We start from the raw sequence: 12,572 nt of genomic DNA, 5'->3' as shown, positions 1-12,572 counted from the left end.
CTTTAAATTCCTCCTGAAATTTATATTTATATTTCACTCCTTATATTTATATTTCACTCCTTATATTTATTTATATTTATATAAATAAATATATTTATTTTTATTCATTTATATTCACTCCTTATATTTATTTATATTTCACTCCTTATATTTATATTTATATTTATATTTATATTTCACTCCTTTAAATTCCTCCTGAAATTTATTTCATATATCTTATACTAATTATGTCTACTACTTCTTTATACCCTTCTCTCCATGAAAAAAATAGCATGGCTAAAACTCAAGTACTGCCCCTTTAATCCTCTATCAGGGCTAAATTTTAGTAAATAATGACATATCTCAGTGTATGAGTGCATTTATTTCTGACCCGTCTAGAGAAAGATAGGCAGACAGACACAACCCTGTTCACAAATTATTTTCTAGGCTCTACCTCTCAGAAAGACCTGATTCAAGGTTTGAAACATGGAAACTATTATTATTACTAATAGTAATAATAATAATGTGTTACTATTATTGACTTAATTAGCTGAAGTACTCTAATATACATAACCATTTTAACCATTTAGACAGAATTTCGAAATGGAAACCTAAAGCTTTGGAAATATTTGGGGACTGAATTGACTTGATTGAATCACTTAAATGCATACAGTGCCTTGGCAATAGACACTTTTTTTTCACTTTGATGGAAAAACAGATAGTTTAAGATTAGTTTCAACGTTCAGATTGAGTTTACAATATTTTTACTTATTATTTCCTTTATGAATGCGTAACTTCCATAGCCAAAGTTACATTGTAAATACCTCATTTTTGTACCAGAGAATACATTTCTTGTCTCATCAAATGTATTTCTAAGGAGATCCTTGTTTTTAGTGTTGGGTTTTTTATGTCTGTTTTCCGGTGAACTCTGACAGTTATAAGTCCCTTCTGAAATTTCATCAGATTTCAAAAGCAATGAAAAATACATTTTAAAAATATAAGTTAGGTGGTAAGTGAGAGTAAAGTTTCTTACAATGCAACACAATATTTTGCAAATCCTTGCTCTGGAATAAATTTGTTCAAATAGTTACTTTTCTATTTTACATGACAGAAACAGTGTATATACATTCACTCAATTTTACAAATTACAAAATAATCTTAAAAATAATACTATTGCTTTATAATGTATGTAAGCCTGTGATCTAATGTATATGTCATTATGTCTTCTAATATCAGTTATGCCTAGTTCTTTTATTTGAGATAAATATACATTTATAATATCAACTCTCATTTTTATAAATGATTATAATGAAGACAATTACAAGTCAGCTTCACTAAATCCAGTTAAGTATACATTTATTTACGCTTTTGCAAATATCATCGTGAAGGTAAATCAAACAACCAAACCAACATTTTCAGATTTCACTGAATAGTTTTATTTCTAGACACAGTTGATCACAGGTATTTATTATTGAACAAGTAAGAACCCATCTAGAATTGTATATTTTGATGAGTAGTTTTTATAACTTTTTTCATGAACAACACATTAGAATCATATCAACTAAGCTTTAAATTTTTATTCATTTAACTATTGTTTTGATGGCGTGTTTTATATTCTTGATTTTTTAATTATTCCATTCTTAAGCTTATCATATGTAATATGATAAACACATTTTTAAACTCTACAAGCCTCAGTTTTCATATCTGAAAAATGGGGAAATTGAACTGAGATGTTTAAAATATTGCCAAATCATAAATTATATGACACTTTAAGTTTTATATTTAAGACATTAACTTTTATATTAATAGTTTTAACTTCAAATATTCCATCAAATGCTATTTTGTAAAAGTGGTTTTATTCTGCGAGAAATACATTTTTTTTTTAGCCGCACCGTGCGGCATGCACAACCAGGGATCGAACCCGTGCCCCCAGCAGTGGAAGCACAGAGTCTTAACCACTGGACCGCCAGGGAAGTCCCCTGAAAAATGCAATTTTTAATGAAAACAATTGATATGTCACTATGCTGGTGGTATTAGCTAAGTTTCTTGATTTTATAGATTTCTTCATTTTTAGCCTGTGGCTTTTTACTTGTTGAATAACATTCAGGAACAGTATTAAGAGAACCACATTATGAAGTGAAGACCTCTACTAAACTGTAGATTTTACAAGTGTACTTATGTTTTGGTCAAAAGAACATTTGATTATATTTATGGCTAAATAATTCTTGCCACTGTGCCCTCTACCAACAAAGCAAAGGCTCAAAACATCATAAATGTTTTAAAAAAAATTATTTCTCTTCGAAATTTATAGAACAAACGCATGTGCTCACATTATTTTATATTATCTGAGAAACAACTCAGTGTTCCAATATTCCACAGGGTACAATGTAGCCTTTATAAAAACAATGCAGCAAATTGGAGTAAATTGCAAGAATTGGCTGTCAAATTGCCTGGTTGCAATCACAATTAAATATTCCCTGTATTGTTTCTAGGATCAAAGGGAACGGACCTACTCGACATTAAAAACCAAGTCCACTTCGGCCTCCATTAACAACCTGAAGCCAGGAACAGTGTATGTTTTCCAGATTCGGGCTTTTACTGCTGCTGGTTATGGAAATTACAGTCCCAGACTTGACGTTGCTACACTAGAGGAAGCTACAGGTAAAATGTTTGAAGGTAATTACCATCTTTGGTTTGGATTCTTACTCTCTATAACTCTGGCATATTTTTTTTCAGTACTGGGGGCGATGATTTAGTTCAAGATGATTTTTACTTTTAAAGGTGAATATATATGCATATGTATATATATATTCTTTGTAAAGGTTATTCAGAATAATAATTTAAAATTTGCAGTTTTGTTTTGTGATGTTATACCCTTGTGACTTAAATTAGTTTCTTTAATACAGACTGGGTTTATTTTGAAAAGATAAAGTCAGAAACAGAAGCAGGACTTGTTCTAATGTGTATTGATACAGACTGTTTTGATACACCCCAAAATGATCTTACTCTAGTTGTCAGTCAAAGCTGCCCCCAAAATGAAGCCAAATGAAGACAGGAAAACCCCCAAATGAAGCCAGGATGTACACCAGGGTGGGCCAGAGAAAGGTGGTTTATAATAATCATGGTTAATTCAAGCTACTTACCTTTTAGCAATGATTTCAAAACTTGCCATTCAACAAGAAGATCTTAGACCTTGTCATTCTTTTTATTTTTGTCATCTTTTTTCATTTTTATGAAATATTTCCAACATACTAAATGCCATATTTAAAGTATATGTGAAATATTAAGAAGAATAATTAATTGAATATCTCTGTATCTACCACTCAGCTTAAAAATAGAACATTAGCAATATCTCGAATCCCCTTTATCACTTTGTGTTTTATAAGGCAGCATAGGAACATAACAAAAATACATGTGTCTATAGTGTATCACAAATAAGCAGATGTATCTTAGGCTGCACGTCCCAGTCTATTGTCAGAGTGCAAGTTTAGAACAGCTTGAGTACCACTGCTGGTTGTTATTCAGCTAGGTTGAAGCCTCAGGGTGTGTTTCTGTGTTTTGGAAGTTTTTGATTTCTTTTGATATTACTCAGACTCAAGGTTCACCCAGCTGTTACCTCCTCCTCTCCTTACCAATCTAGTGTTCCTGTGGAATTCTACACAAATATTAGCTAAAAACTATTATATGATTTTCTTTTCTCAATTTTTAATAGAAAAATTTTTTAATAAATTAAATCAATACAATTCTGATCAAAGAGTTATTTTGACTTCGGGAGAATATTTTTCTAGCTCTTTTAAAAGGTAGAATAAATTGGTAAATTCTTTTGCATTAGCTAATGCTTATTAAGTCTGCTAACAGTAGTCTTTTTTCAAAATATTTTGTTACATTTTTAAATTAAGCAGTAACTCTCAGAGCCTCAAATAATAAAACATATGTTGAAATAAATTTGAAATAGAAATTGTTTATATAGAATTATAGACACAAAAGTCATCAATTGAAAAAGATTTCACATAATATGATGTGATAAACTTATTATCATTATTCTTTGTCATCTTTTTTAAATGGAGTGTGTAAGATTAAAACTGAGAATATCTAAGTTCAATGGCCCCCCAAAATTACAGTGTTTTACACTAATATTTCAACATTTAAACATTTGAGTGGTCTTCTGTTGAATGTGTTGCAGTAGTTTTTCATTTAGACTGATCTCTTGATATTTTACTTTGTAATTTCTAATATAATAAAACAATTCAAAATATGTTTTTTTTCATATTCTAATGAATAGTTCAAACTTAAAGAACCATCAATCAGCTATGCTTACCCAAACATTCTTTATCAGTTAAAAGTTTAGGTTTGAAAACTTTCCAAAATGAGTTTGTACATTTTCCTGACTTCGTAAATTAAGAATATTGGGTCAAACTATTATTTATTAGTGCTGAGGTTCATAGATGTTATTTTCATTATTTAAAAATGAAGTAACTAACCCTCAGAGAAATTGAGATGAAGTAGTAGAACATGAATGAGCACATGAAATTCATGTTAAAAATGAATTTTGCATTAGAAAGGATTTGGTGATTTTTTTATCATCAGAATATTCTCTCCACTGGAAGGTAAAGTTGATGAAAGAACAATCCATATCTCTTTTTTCTTACTTTAGTCTTGCCAGTGCCTAATATAGTGCTTGATGCATAGAAGGCAGTCAGTAAGTAAGCAAGAAATGAATACCTCACAGTCATCAAAAAAACAGATTATCAGGATCAGTTGGAGCTAGTAGACGTATTCCTGGTTTCACATTTCAGCTCTGCCATGTCCATTTGTGTGACTTTGGATGAGCTACTTCTCTGTGCAAAAGTTGCTAGGATACCAGTACCCAACTCTCAGAGTAGTTTGAGGATTAAATAAGTTGATGTACACAAAGTGCCAAGTACAGTGCCTAGCACACAGACAGTCTTGAATGTCAGCTTTTCTTATTTAGGACAGCCATTCTCAAGCCTTTAGGTCACAGGAACCCTTACAAGCTATTAAAAACTATTGAAGATCCCCAAATAGATTTTGACTATTTGGGTTATATTTCTTTATGTTCACCACTTTAGAAATTAAAACTGAGAAATTTTAAAAACACAAGTATACACAACACACATTTCATTAGCCATCAGAGTGATATTATCACGTGTCATGTAAGTTCTTGGGAAACTCAACTGTGCACTTGTAAGCATGTGAGAGTGAAAAAGGCAAATAACATTAAATGAAAATAATGTTGACCTTGCAGATTCCCTGGAATGTTCCTGAGGAACACTTAGGGTTTCCCAGACACCTTTTAAGAACTACTGATTTAGCACACGCTACTGTGCTAAGAATCTGGGATGTACAGAAACACATGACACATTTGATGCTCTCAGTTAGTGAAAGAGAGAAACTTGTACACAAGTTCTGACCGTACAATTGAGCACTGGTAGAGTGCATGACCCAGTGCTATCAGAGTGTCAGGAAACAGTGATCCTCTGTGCTAGGAAGGAGGGCAAGAAGGAAGATGCCACCGAAGAGAAGTTACCTGAGCACTGTTTGGAAAGAGAACTCAGATTATTCCATTGCACATACATCCAAAAATCCACTTCTGCGCAGAGCCAACGCTACTGTTTTCACAATTTTTAAATCATGGTGTAGTGATTATGACACATATAAATTACTTTTAAAATGTATTATCCATGAATTAGATGAAAATATGAACCATAAATTTTGACTATGTTAAGATAAAACTGTGACCCTGAATATATATAAAAACATGTAAGTAAATATTCACAAACTCTAATTCATCATTCACCTGAGTTCAGTTTTCTCATTGGAGATCTGTTTCTGAAGCTATGGGCAGAACAGAGCCTAAGACAAGCAAAAAATTAGACCCATGGGACAGATTGAATGAAAACAATTTCTACACATAACATGTTTAATTTTTTTCTTTCTCATGAACAAAACTACTCCATTCTTTTTCCTCTCTTAATATATATTAAAAGACAGATAAAAACAAAAACAACCAAACCAAGAAAAATACTTGAAGGCATCTTTTCTCTGTTTGATCATAATAGGCTGTAATTCAGAAATTAAAGCTGTAAAGATGCTTTCTTTTTCTTCTTTTTCTTTTTCCCTTGTTTCATTCCCTCAGGGAGCAAATCAGCAGGTGCTGAATTACGGAGTGTGTATAATACCTCTTTTCAGAAACCAATACACCAGAGCTATTTTTACTGTTTTTCAACGTAAGAACTATCTATAGTTAGCGTAGGTATACAAAATTAAGAGATGAGTTGTCAAAGGAGGGAGACGTAGATAAAGTAGAGAAAGGCCAATCAGAAAAATTTATGCTTCCTGTTGGGGCAAGACACACTCTGCCTACATAAAATTTACTGCTCTGGAGACTGAGTCCCTTGCCACACCAAGAAGGAGTAGTATTTTCCATCCTACCTTAAAGATTACAGCTGTTGATTTTTTCAGAAATAAGCAAACTATATTAGTTTGATATTATATAATTATCAATTTGCAACTGGATCAGCGATTGGAATATATATTTTCATTGTGTTGCATTCTTTTGATTATTTTATGAAGTCTATACTGGTATTGAAAATATAATGCTCTGGGGAAAATGTGACACTTGTGAATTGCCAGATAAGTAAAACTTCGCTAATTTGGAAAAATCCAAGTGAGAAGGCCATGTGACTCGATGAAGAATCAGAATCAGAGGCTGCTTTAAAGGACATGTAAACATATACTGTTCCCAAAGAGACTCTCAGGAAGGTTCAGCTGGGCTTGCCTTAATGAGCGTAGAAGAATCACTTAGCATTGTACAGGAAGCGACTACAATTAGATAATACAAAAATGTTTTTTACAGTGCTTGCAGAAAGTTGGCTATTTCATAAATAGCCTAGCTCTTAAACTCTCAAATGTGTATATTGCCTACTTTGTCAAATTAATACCAGTAATTCTGTTCGTTTTCCTTAATTAAGGCGGATTATAAATTCATAATGATTTACTATGACTACATGATGATTTTTATTCTATATTGATGATATGAGAGATAAATCATTTAAGGTGCTTTGAAAAATGCTGAGAGTATGTATTTGGGTTCTTTTTTTACACACCAGGAAAACAGACACAGAGAGATCAAATACCTCACTGAGGGAAAAATAGGGATTTAATGGCAATTGTAGATGAAAGATCTTTATCTCTTGATTTATAACTAAGTTTCCAACAATTAAGCAGGGGATAGCCATTCAATAAGGCATTTTGTAGGGATCTTTTCTAGCTGAAGAATATAAAATAGATGAAAGTATTGTCCTTACCACTGATTTAAAATGCAAAAATAAATGGTTATTTAAATTTATGTTACAATAGAATGCATTTAAATTAAAGGTGTATGTAATAGCATAGCTGTCTTGTTTATAAGATTTTGTTTAACCTCAAGTGCTTGCAAGATATTGAGTGTTTTATTGAGCCTTTTTTTTTTTTTCTGTTTATAGCTACGGCAGTCTCCAGTGAACAGAACCCTGTTATTATAATTGCTGTGGTTGCAGTGGCCGGGACCATCATTTTGGTGTTCATGGTCTTTGGATTCATCATTGGAAGAAGGTAGAAGACAAAATTTGTTCTAATCTCTAACATAAAATGTGTTGATTTTTCAGAATTATGTCAGACTATTACTTATTGTTTAGTTTAGAATGTTAAATAGTAAATGCAGACATTTGTTGTCTCATATGAAACATTGAAGGTCAATAAATTTCCATTCTCCCAATGTCAGAATGTCGTGTGAGCTTGATCATTGCCTTTAGTTTAAGAGGAATGAGTATTGTAATTTCTATTGGGTGACTTTTTATTAGCTATTTTCAGAGTTAGATTTTTGTAATAAATAGAGAAAACACCTGGGGAAAGATTTACTCTTTTAGTTAATGGTTTGTGGAAACCATTTAAAATCTGTTGTTGTTGTTGTTTTTTCAGGAAAAAATATAAGCATATATTCACTCATTGATAAATCTAATCTATGAAATATGTCCCTTCCACAATGTCTCACACAAAGACTTTATATTCTCTGCTTTTTTTAAATCATGTGAATTGCTATATTACTATTGAGTTCAGAACTATGGACAGAAAGTTTATGTATTTTGTTTATAGCTCTAACTAGCATGTTGTTAAGTAATTAAGGTATATGATACTGAATTTTAAATATGTAAAGTGAGATTATTGGCTGAAAATAATCATCAAATATCTGAATTTTTTCCAGGCACTGTGGTTATAGCAAAGCTGACCAAGAAGGGGATGAAGAGCTTTACTTTCATTGTAAGTGTTTGGCTTTTCTTTATTATTATTTACCCCAATTAACACAGAAACCTGGTTGTTAATATTGGCATGAAAAAATTCCTAATGCATCAGGCCTGAAAATATATCATGAGCTCAAAATGTTACTTTAAAACATTTGAACAAGATATGCAGAATGAAGATCATATGATGTGAATTTTTAAAAAATATATTCAGACATGTAATCTCTCATAAGAAATTTTAATATAAGTGCAAGGATATTCAGTAGCTTTTATGTCACAATTGTTCCTTTTGCAAACTTTGCCCAAGTGTTTCATATCATTCTAATAATGATTCATTAAATGTTGCATGTACCCATGTTGTAGCTCAGGAATTCGTTTCAAGTTAGAAGGATAGGCCCTTTTTTTTTCTACCCAATGAGAGATGATATAATGAAAGACTAAGCTAAGGAGCCTCTTTCTCTCCATCTACTGTAAAATGTCCATCACAGATGATATTTCAAGGGACGTAAATAGTATAATAATAGGATTCAATCCTCTGATGTTTTCCTGTGGATCTGGGCTACCTGATTCTTAAAAGTTCATTTTAGAAATAATATCAGGAGAAAGCTCAGGGAACCAAAGAAAATAGATGCCCGACTGCATTAATCTTATCGTTGTTGCATGTGGATGGCAAGTGAAAAACTGAGAGCCATGCAAGTAAATGTTGACTTCTTGCAATCAAAGTAAAATCCTAACAGGGCAATGATTTTAGCTCTGATAATTGATGATGCTCTTATCCAAACCCATTATTCCTATTTTTAATCCTTGAAACTATTGAAAAATAATTTTATTTATTATTTTTCTTAGTAACCATAATCTTTATGAAAATTTCTCATGGGGAGATAAATTTCCTGTAAATGGCATAAGAATTACATCTATTTTTGTGTTATTTATCAAATTCTTATGTCAGTTTCTAAGAAGATATTGTCATATACCCCTTCTAAAGTCACAGGAATATGGAAGCATCAATCAGGGAAATGGGTGGTTGAAAAAACACAAGTTGTGAACACCATTATTATCATTCCTAAGGTTCTTCAGTGTGTTATTAATTGTTGAACCAATAGTTCCCTTAACTTTAGTTTCCAAAAGGAAAGTGGCTTTACATATTACATATCCAAATTGATGATGAAACTCTGTAAAATTTCAACCACTGATGGCAGGAAGGGTATTGGGACACTAGAAATTATAGTGAAAGGTATGACCAAAGGGCGCTTTATCATGAAGTTTAAGTTTCAAGGCCCCTCACTTTCACAGACTCCTTTCAAGGCCCTGGAAGAGTCCTAGCAAGTTAGTGTGTAGAATATTTTTTCTTAAAGAAAGTATCCCAAATTGTAGAAGGTTCAAGCCCCACAAAACTTAAATCTGCCCCTAATTATGACTGAATACATGTGATTCTGCCCCCTCCCCCCGGGATGATTTGATATGCTTCCAGTGTCAGTGCGTCCTCTTGCTAATCTGGAGGTGATTTTGTGACAAGTCCCAGTAATGAGAGTACCATAGGCCGTTTACACCTAGAGGATATACAGAAAGAGTGGAAGTTACATTTTTTTTCTCTTTCATGACATGAGACAATACTTTTAACACTTCCCCAGACAGAAAGGAGAGAATCAAAACTTGAATGCATTAATTTTTGTATCTAGTTTAAAATGTATATGGAAGAGTGACATAAGACTATTGTTGCTGGAATCCTTGACTCTAACTATATGTGAATAATTGGATGGCAAAATCATTTAATAATACCTTAATCAGTATGTCACTTTTCTTTTCTTTATTGAGGGTATCTGAGACATCCCCAAATGATCAAGTGCTGCCTCTTAGTTTTTTTACTTTTAGCGTGAAGGTTAATGCTGAAGGTAAATTAAAACATGGCTTACCTAAAACATGATGTATAGCCTAATGCTTAATTGTCATCACTCAGTTTTGATATTTTGATGCCATTCCCTTTTTTTACATTTGACATCCAGTTTGTAATTAGAAAAAAATAAAACTGCATGTGTTACCTGCTAACATAGAAAAGATAAACTTGAGGTATATATAAACAGTTTTCATCTCTAGAGCAAAATATCAGTGGTGGTTTTAAGGTGTTTAACATTCATGAGAAATGTAAATGAGATATTAAAACACAGAAAAGCGCCTACTCTTAAATCAGGAAAAACAATAGACCAAAATATTCAGAAATTACATCAAAATTTTTCTTATTTTAAAGCATCCATTTTGAAACGAATAATGAAAAAAAAATAAAGTACACTTAAGATATCCTATCTTGGTAAATCCTTGATATTTTTGAATTACCCTTTTTACAAGGATATCTTTTCTTGTCATTTGTTGAGAACCAGGCATTTTATTTGATTTTATGACTGTATTTACAATACGGAAAGTACAAAACTGTGGTCACCACCTATTTACAAGTTGGTGTCCTTTTATTCCTTTAGTATACAAACAATTTCCTTAGGTGCTGAGACACCAGATTGAATTTTTACAGAAACATGAAAGCAACCATTTTACTAGCTTTTAGAGCACTGAATTTAATAGAATGTCCAGTCATTTGTATCAGGTGCCCTCCATTCTCCATGGCCCCAAGTGTTACATTTAAAGATGTAAACACGATGGAGGAGTTTAGTGAAGCAATTCCAATTTACATTTTGTTTCCTCCTACCATTTCTTCTAACAATGTCTTTGAATCCAAGCCGGGCAGTATTTCATGTTTTTATGCCAAAATTGCTCTGGCCTGTCAAAATGTTTTATGACAGCTTGAATAAAGAACCATCAGAGACCCGTTTGAGATGCAGAAGGCTACCTCCAATCCAGCTCCCTTATCACAAAACCAAACCAAAAAGAAAGAAAAAAAAAAAAACAATGAAAGAAAGGAAGAGAATAAAAAGGGAGAAGATGGCTCATTCTCCATCTGCCTACCAATCTAGGAGGTTAACCTATTGTTTTCTTCCCTTCTCTCTTTTTCTCTTCCCCCCCTTTCCCTATACTCCTTTTTCTCTCTTTTCTCTTTCTATCCCCTCTCTCTTTTCTTCTTGTGTTTTTTTTTTCATGTTCAGCTTTAGTAACAAATGAGCATCTGTCAGTTTTATAGACTGCAACAGTAATTGTTTAAGACAATCAATTTTGGATAAACAATCAACTACAGCAGAATAATTCAAGATTTTTAAATCCCATTTTTCCTTTATACATTCTGCTTTTTTTTGTTTGTTATATGCTTATTTTAAAAATATAATTTCAATTTGATGTGATGACATAAGCACAGTTAGGCTGCAGTGTAATACATAAAGAAATATATTGTTCTCCAAATAGTAAGATTTAATGAAAAGATTGTTCAGTGGCTTTGTTAAAAACAATAAAGTTTTTTTGAGGATATAGTGTATCTTTTCATTGCATTAATATAACCAAATATATGCCTATCTATCTTATCTTTGTCTTTAACCAAATGATTAGATTTGGAATACATTATTGTAATTGATTTAAAGTTGACATAGCATTATCTGTTACCTGCATGCTTCTGGGTGCATTTTAAGAAGTTTTTAACTTTTAAGATGATTCTATGTTGTTTGAATTTTGACTACCTTTTCTGAGGCATATTGGCTACCTCCTCATAGCAGTTAAGATCTTCCAGAGCCTTATAATTGAAAGTTCATATAAACCATTCCTCTTTCAAATTACTGTCATACATGGTTAGCAGATCCCAGGAATATTGTAAATTTTCTAACTTTACTCTGCACTTTGTACATCTGGCCTCTATTGCCCTTCAAGGTGAAGAAGAAACTGTGTCATAGTAGATTTCTCTCTGGTTCTGTGATAGCAGTCCCTCACATCTTGTATTAATTTATATGTCTATGTCAATGGTGGTTGGTCTTTAAAAAAAATAAATCAAAAGAATAAGTAACATGTCTAACTGTTTTTAATATTGCTGTCAGTGTAGTAGGCTACCTGTAAATGAAATGTCTTCTTTTCCCAGTGTATTAATTTGATTGATGACTGAATGATAGATTTACAAATGTGTTTCCAAGTCCATTACGAACCTCAGTATGGCTTGAACTATGCCATGATAGCAGTGAATTTAATTAAACCTCCAGTCTGATAAGAGTCATGTCAGAGAATTTCGGTGATGTCTTTTGTTGATTTACTGGAAAAGCAATTCAGTTAGTAAACTATGAACTGGATCCTATGTTACCTATAGAAGCTTGCAGATAATACCTATACGCCCGCAGACTGAAGTAGTCTGTTAAAACTGCTGTGAATCAGGTG

The 12,572-nt window shown here is 32.2% G+C and overlaps 1 protein-coding gene across 5 annotated transcripts in view; it reads left to right on the top strand.

The window, feature by feature from the left end:
- The window catches only part of EPHA7 (EPH receptor A7), a 167,134-nt gene that overhangs the window by 134,222 nt on the left and 20,340 nt on the right, over positions 1–12,572 (top strand). For 2 of the 5 annotated variants that reach the window (XM_060283314.1, XM_030859512.2), the window contains exons 7-9: positions 2,472–2,640; positions 7,485–7,593; positions 8,243–8,298. In XM_060283314.1, coding sequence (XP_060139297.1) covers positions 2,472–2,640; positions 7,485–7,593; positions 8,243–8,298 — 334 coding nt within the window. Of the gene's footprint in view, positions 1–2,471; positions 2,656–7,484; positions 7,594–8,242; positions 8,299–11,368; positions 12,215–12,572 lie in introns of those variants that run through there. The other 3 variants (XM_030859511.2, XM_030859510.2, XM_060283315.1) reach the window with 2 other exon arrangements.

Source organism: Globicephala melas, chromosome 14 (genome assembly GCF_963455315.2).
Source record: "Globicephala melas chromosome 14, mGloMel1.2, whole genome shotgun sequence".
In the NCBI taxonomy this organism is placed as follows: domain Eukaryota; kingdom Metazoa; phylum Chordata; class Mammalia; order Artiodactyla; family Delphinidae; genus Globicephala; species Globicephala melas.
Note: the sequence above shows the minus strand (reverse complement) of the source record. Positions and strands in the feature narration are given on the sequence as shown.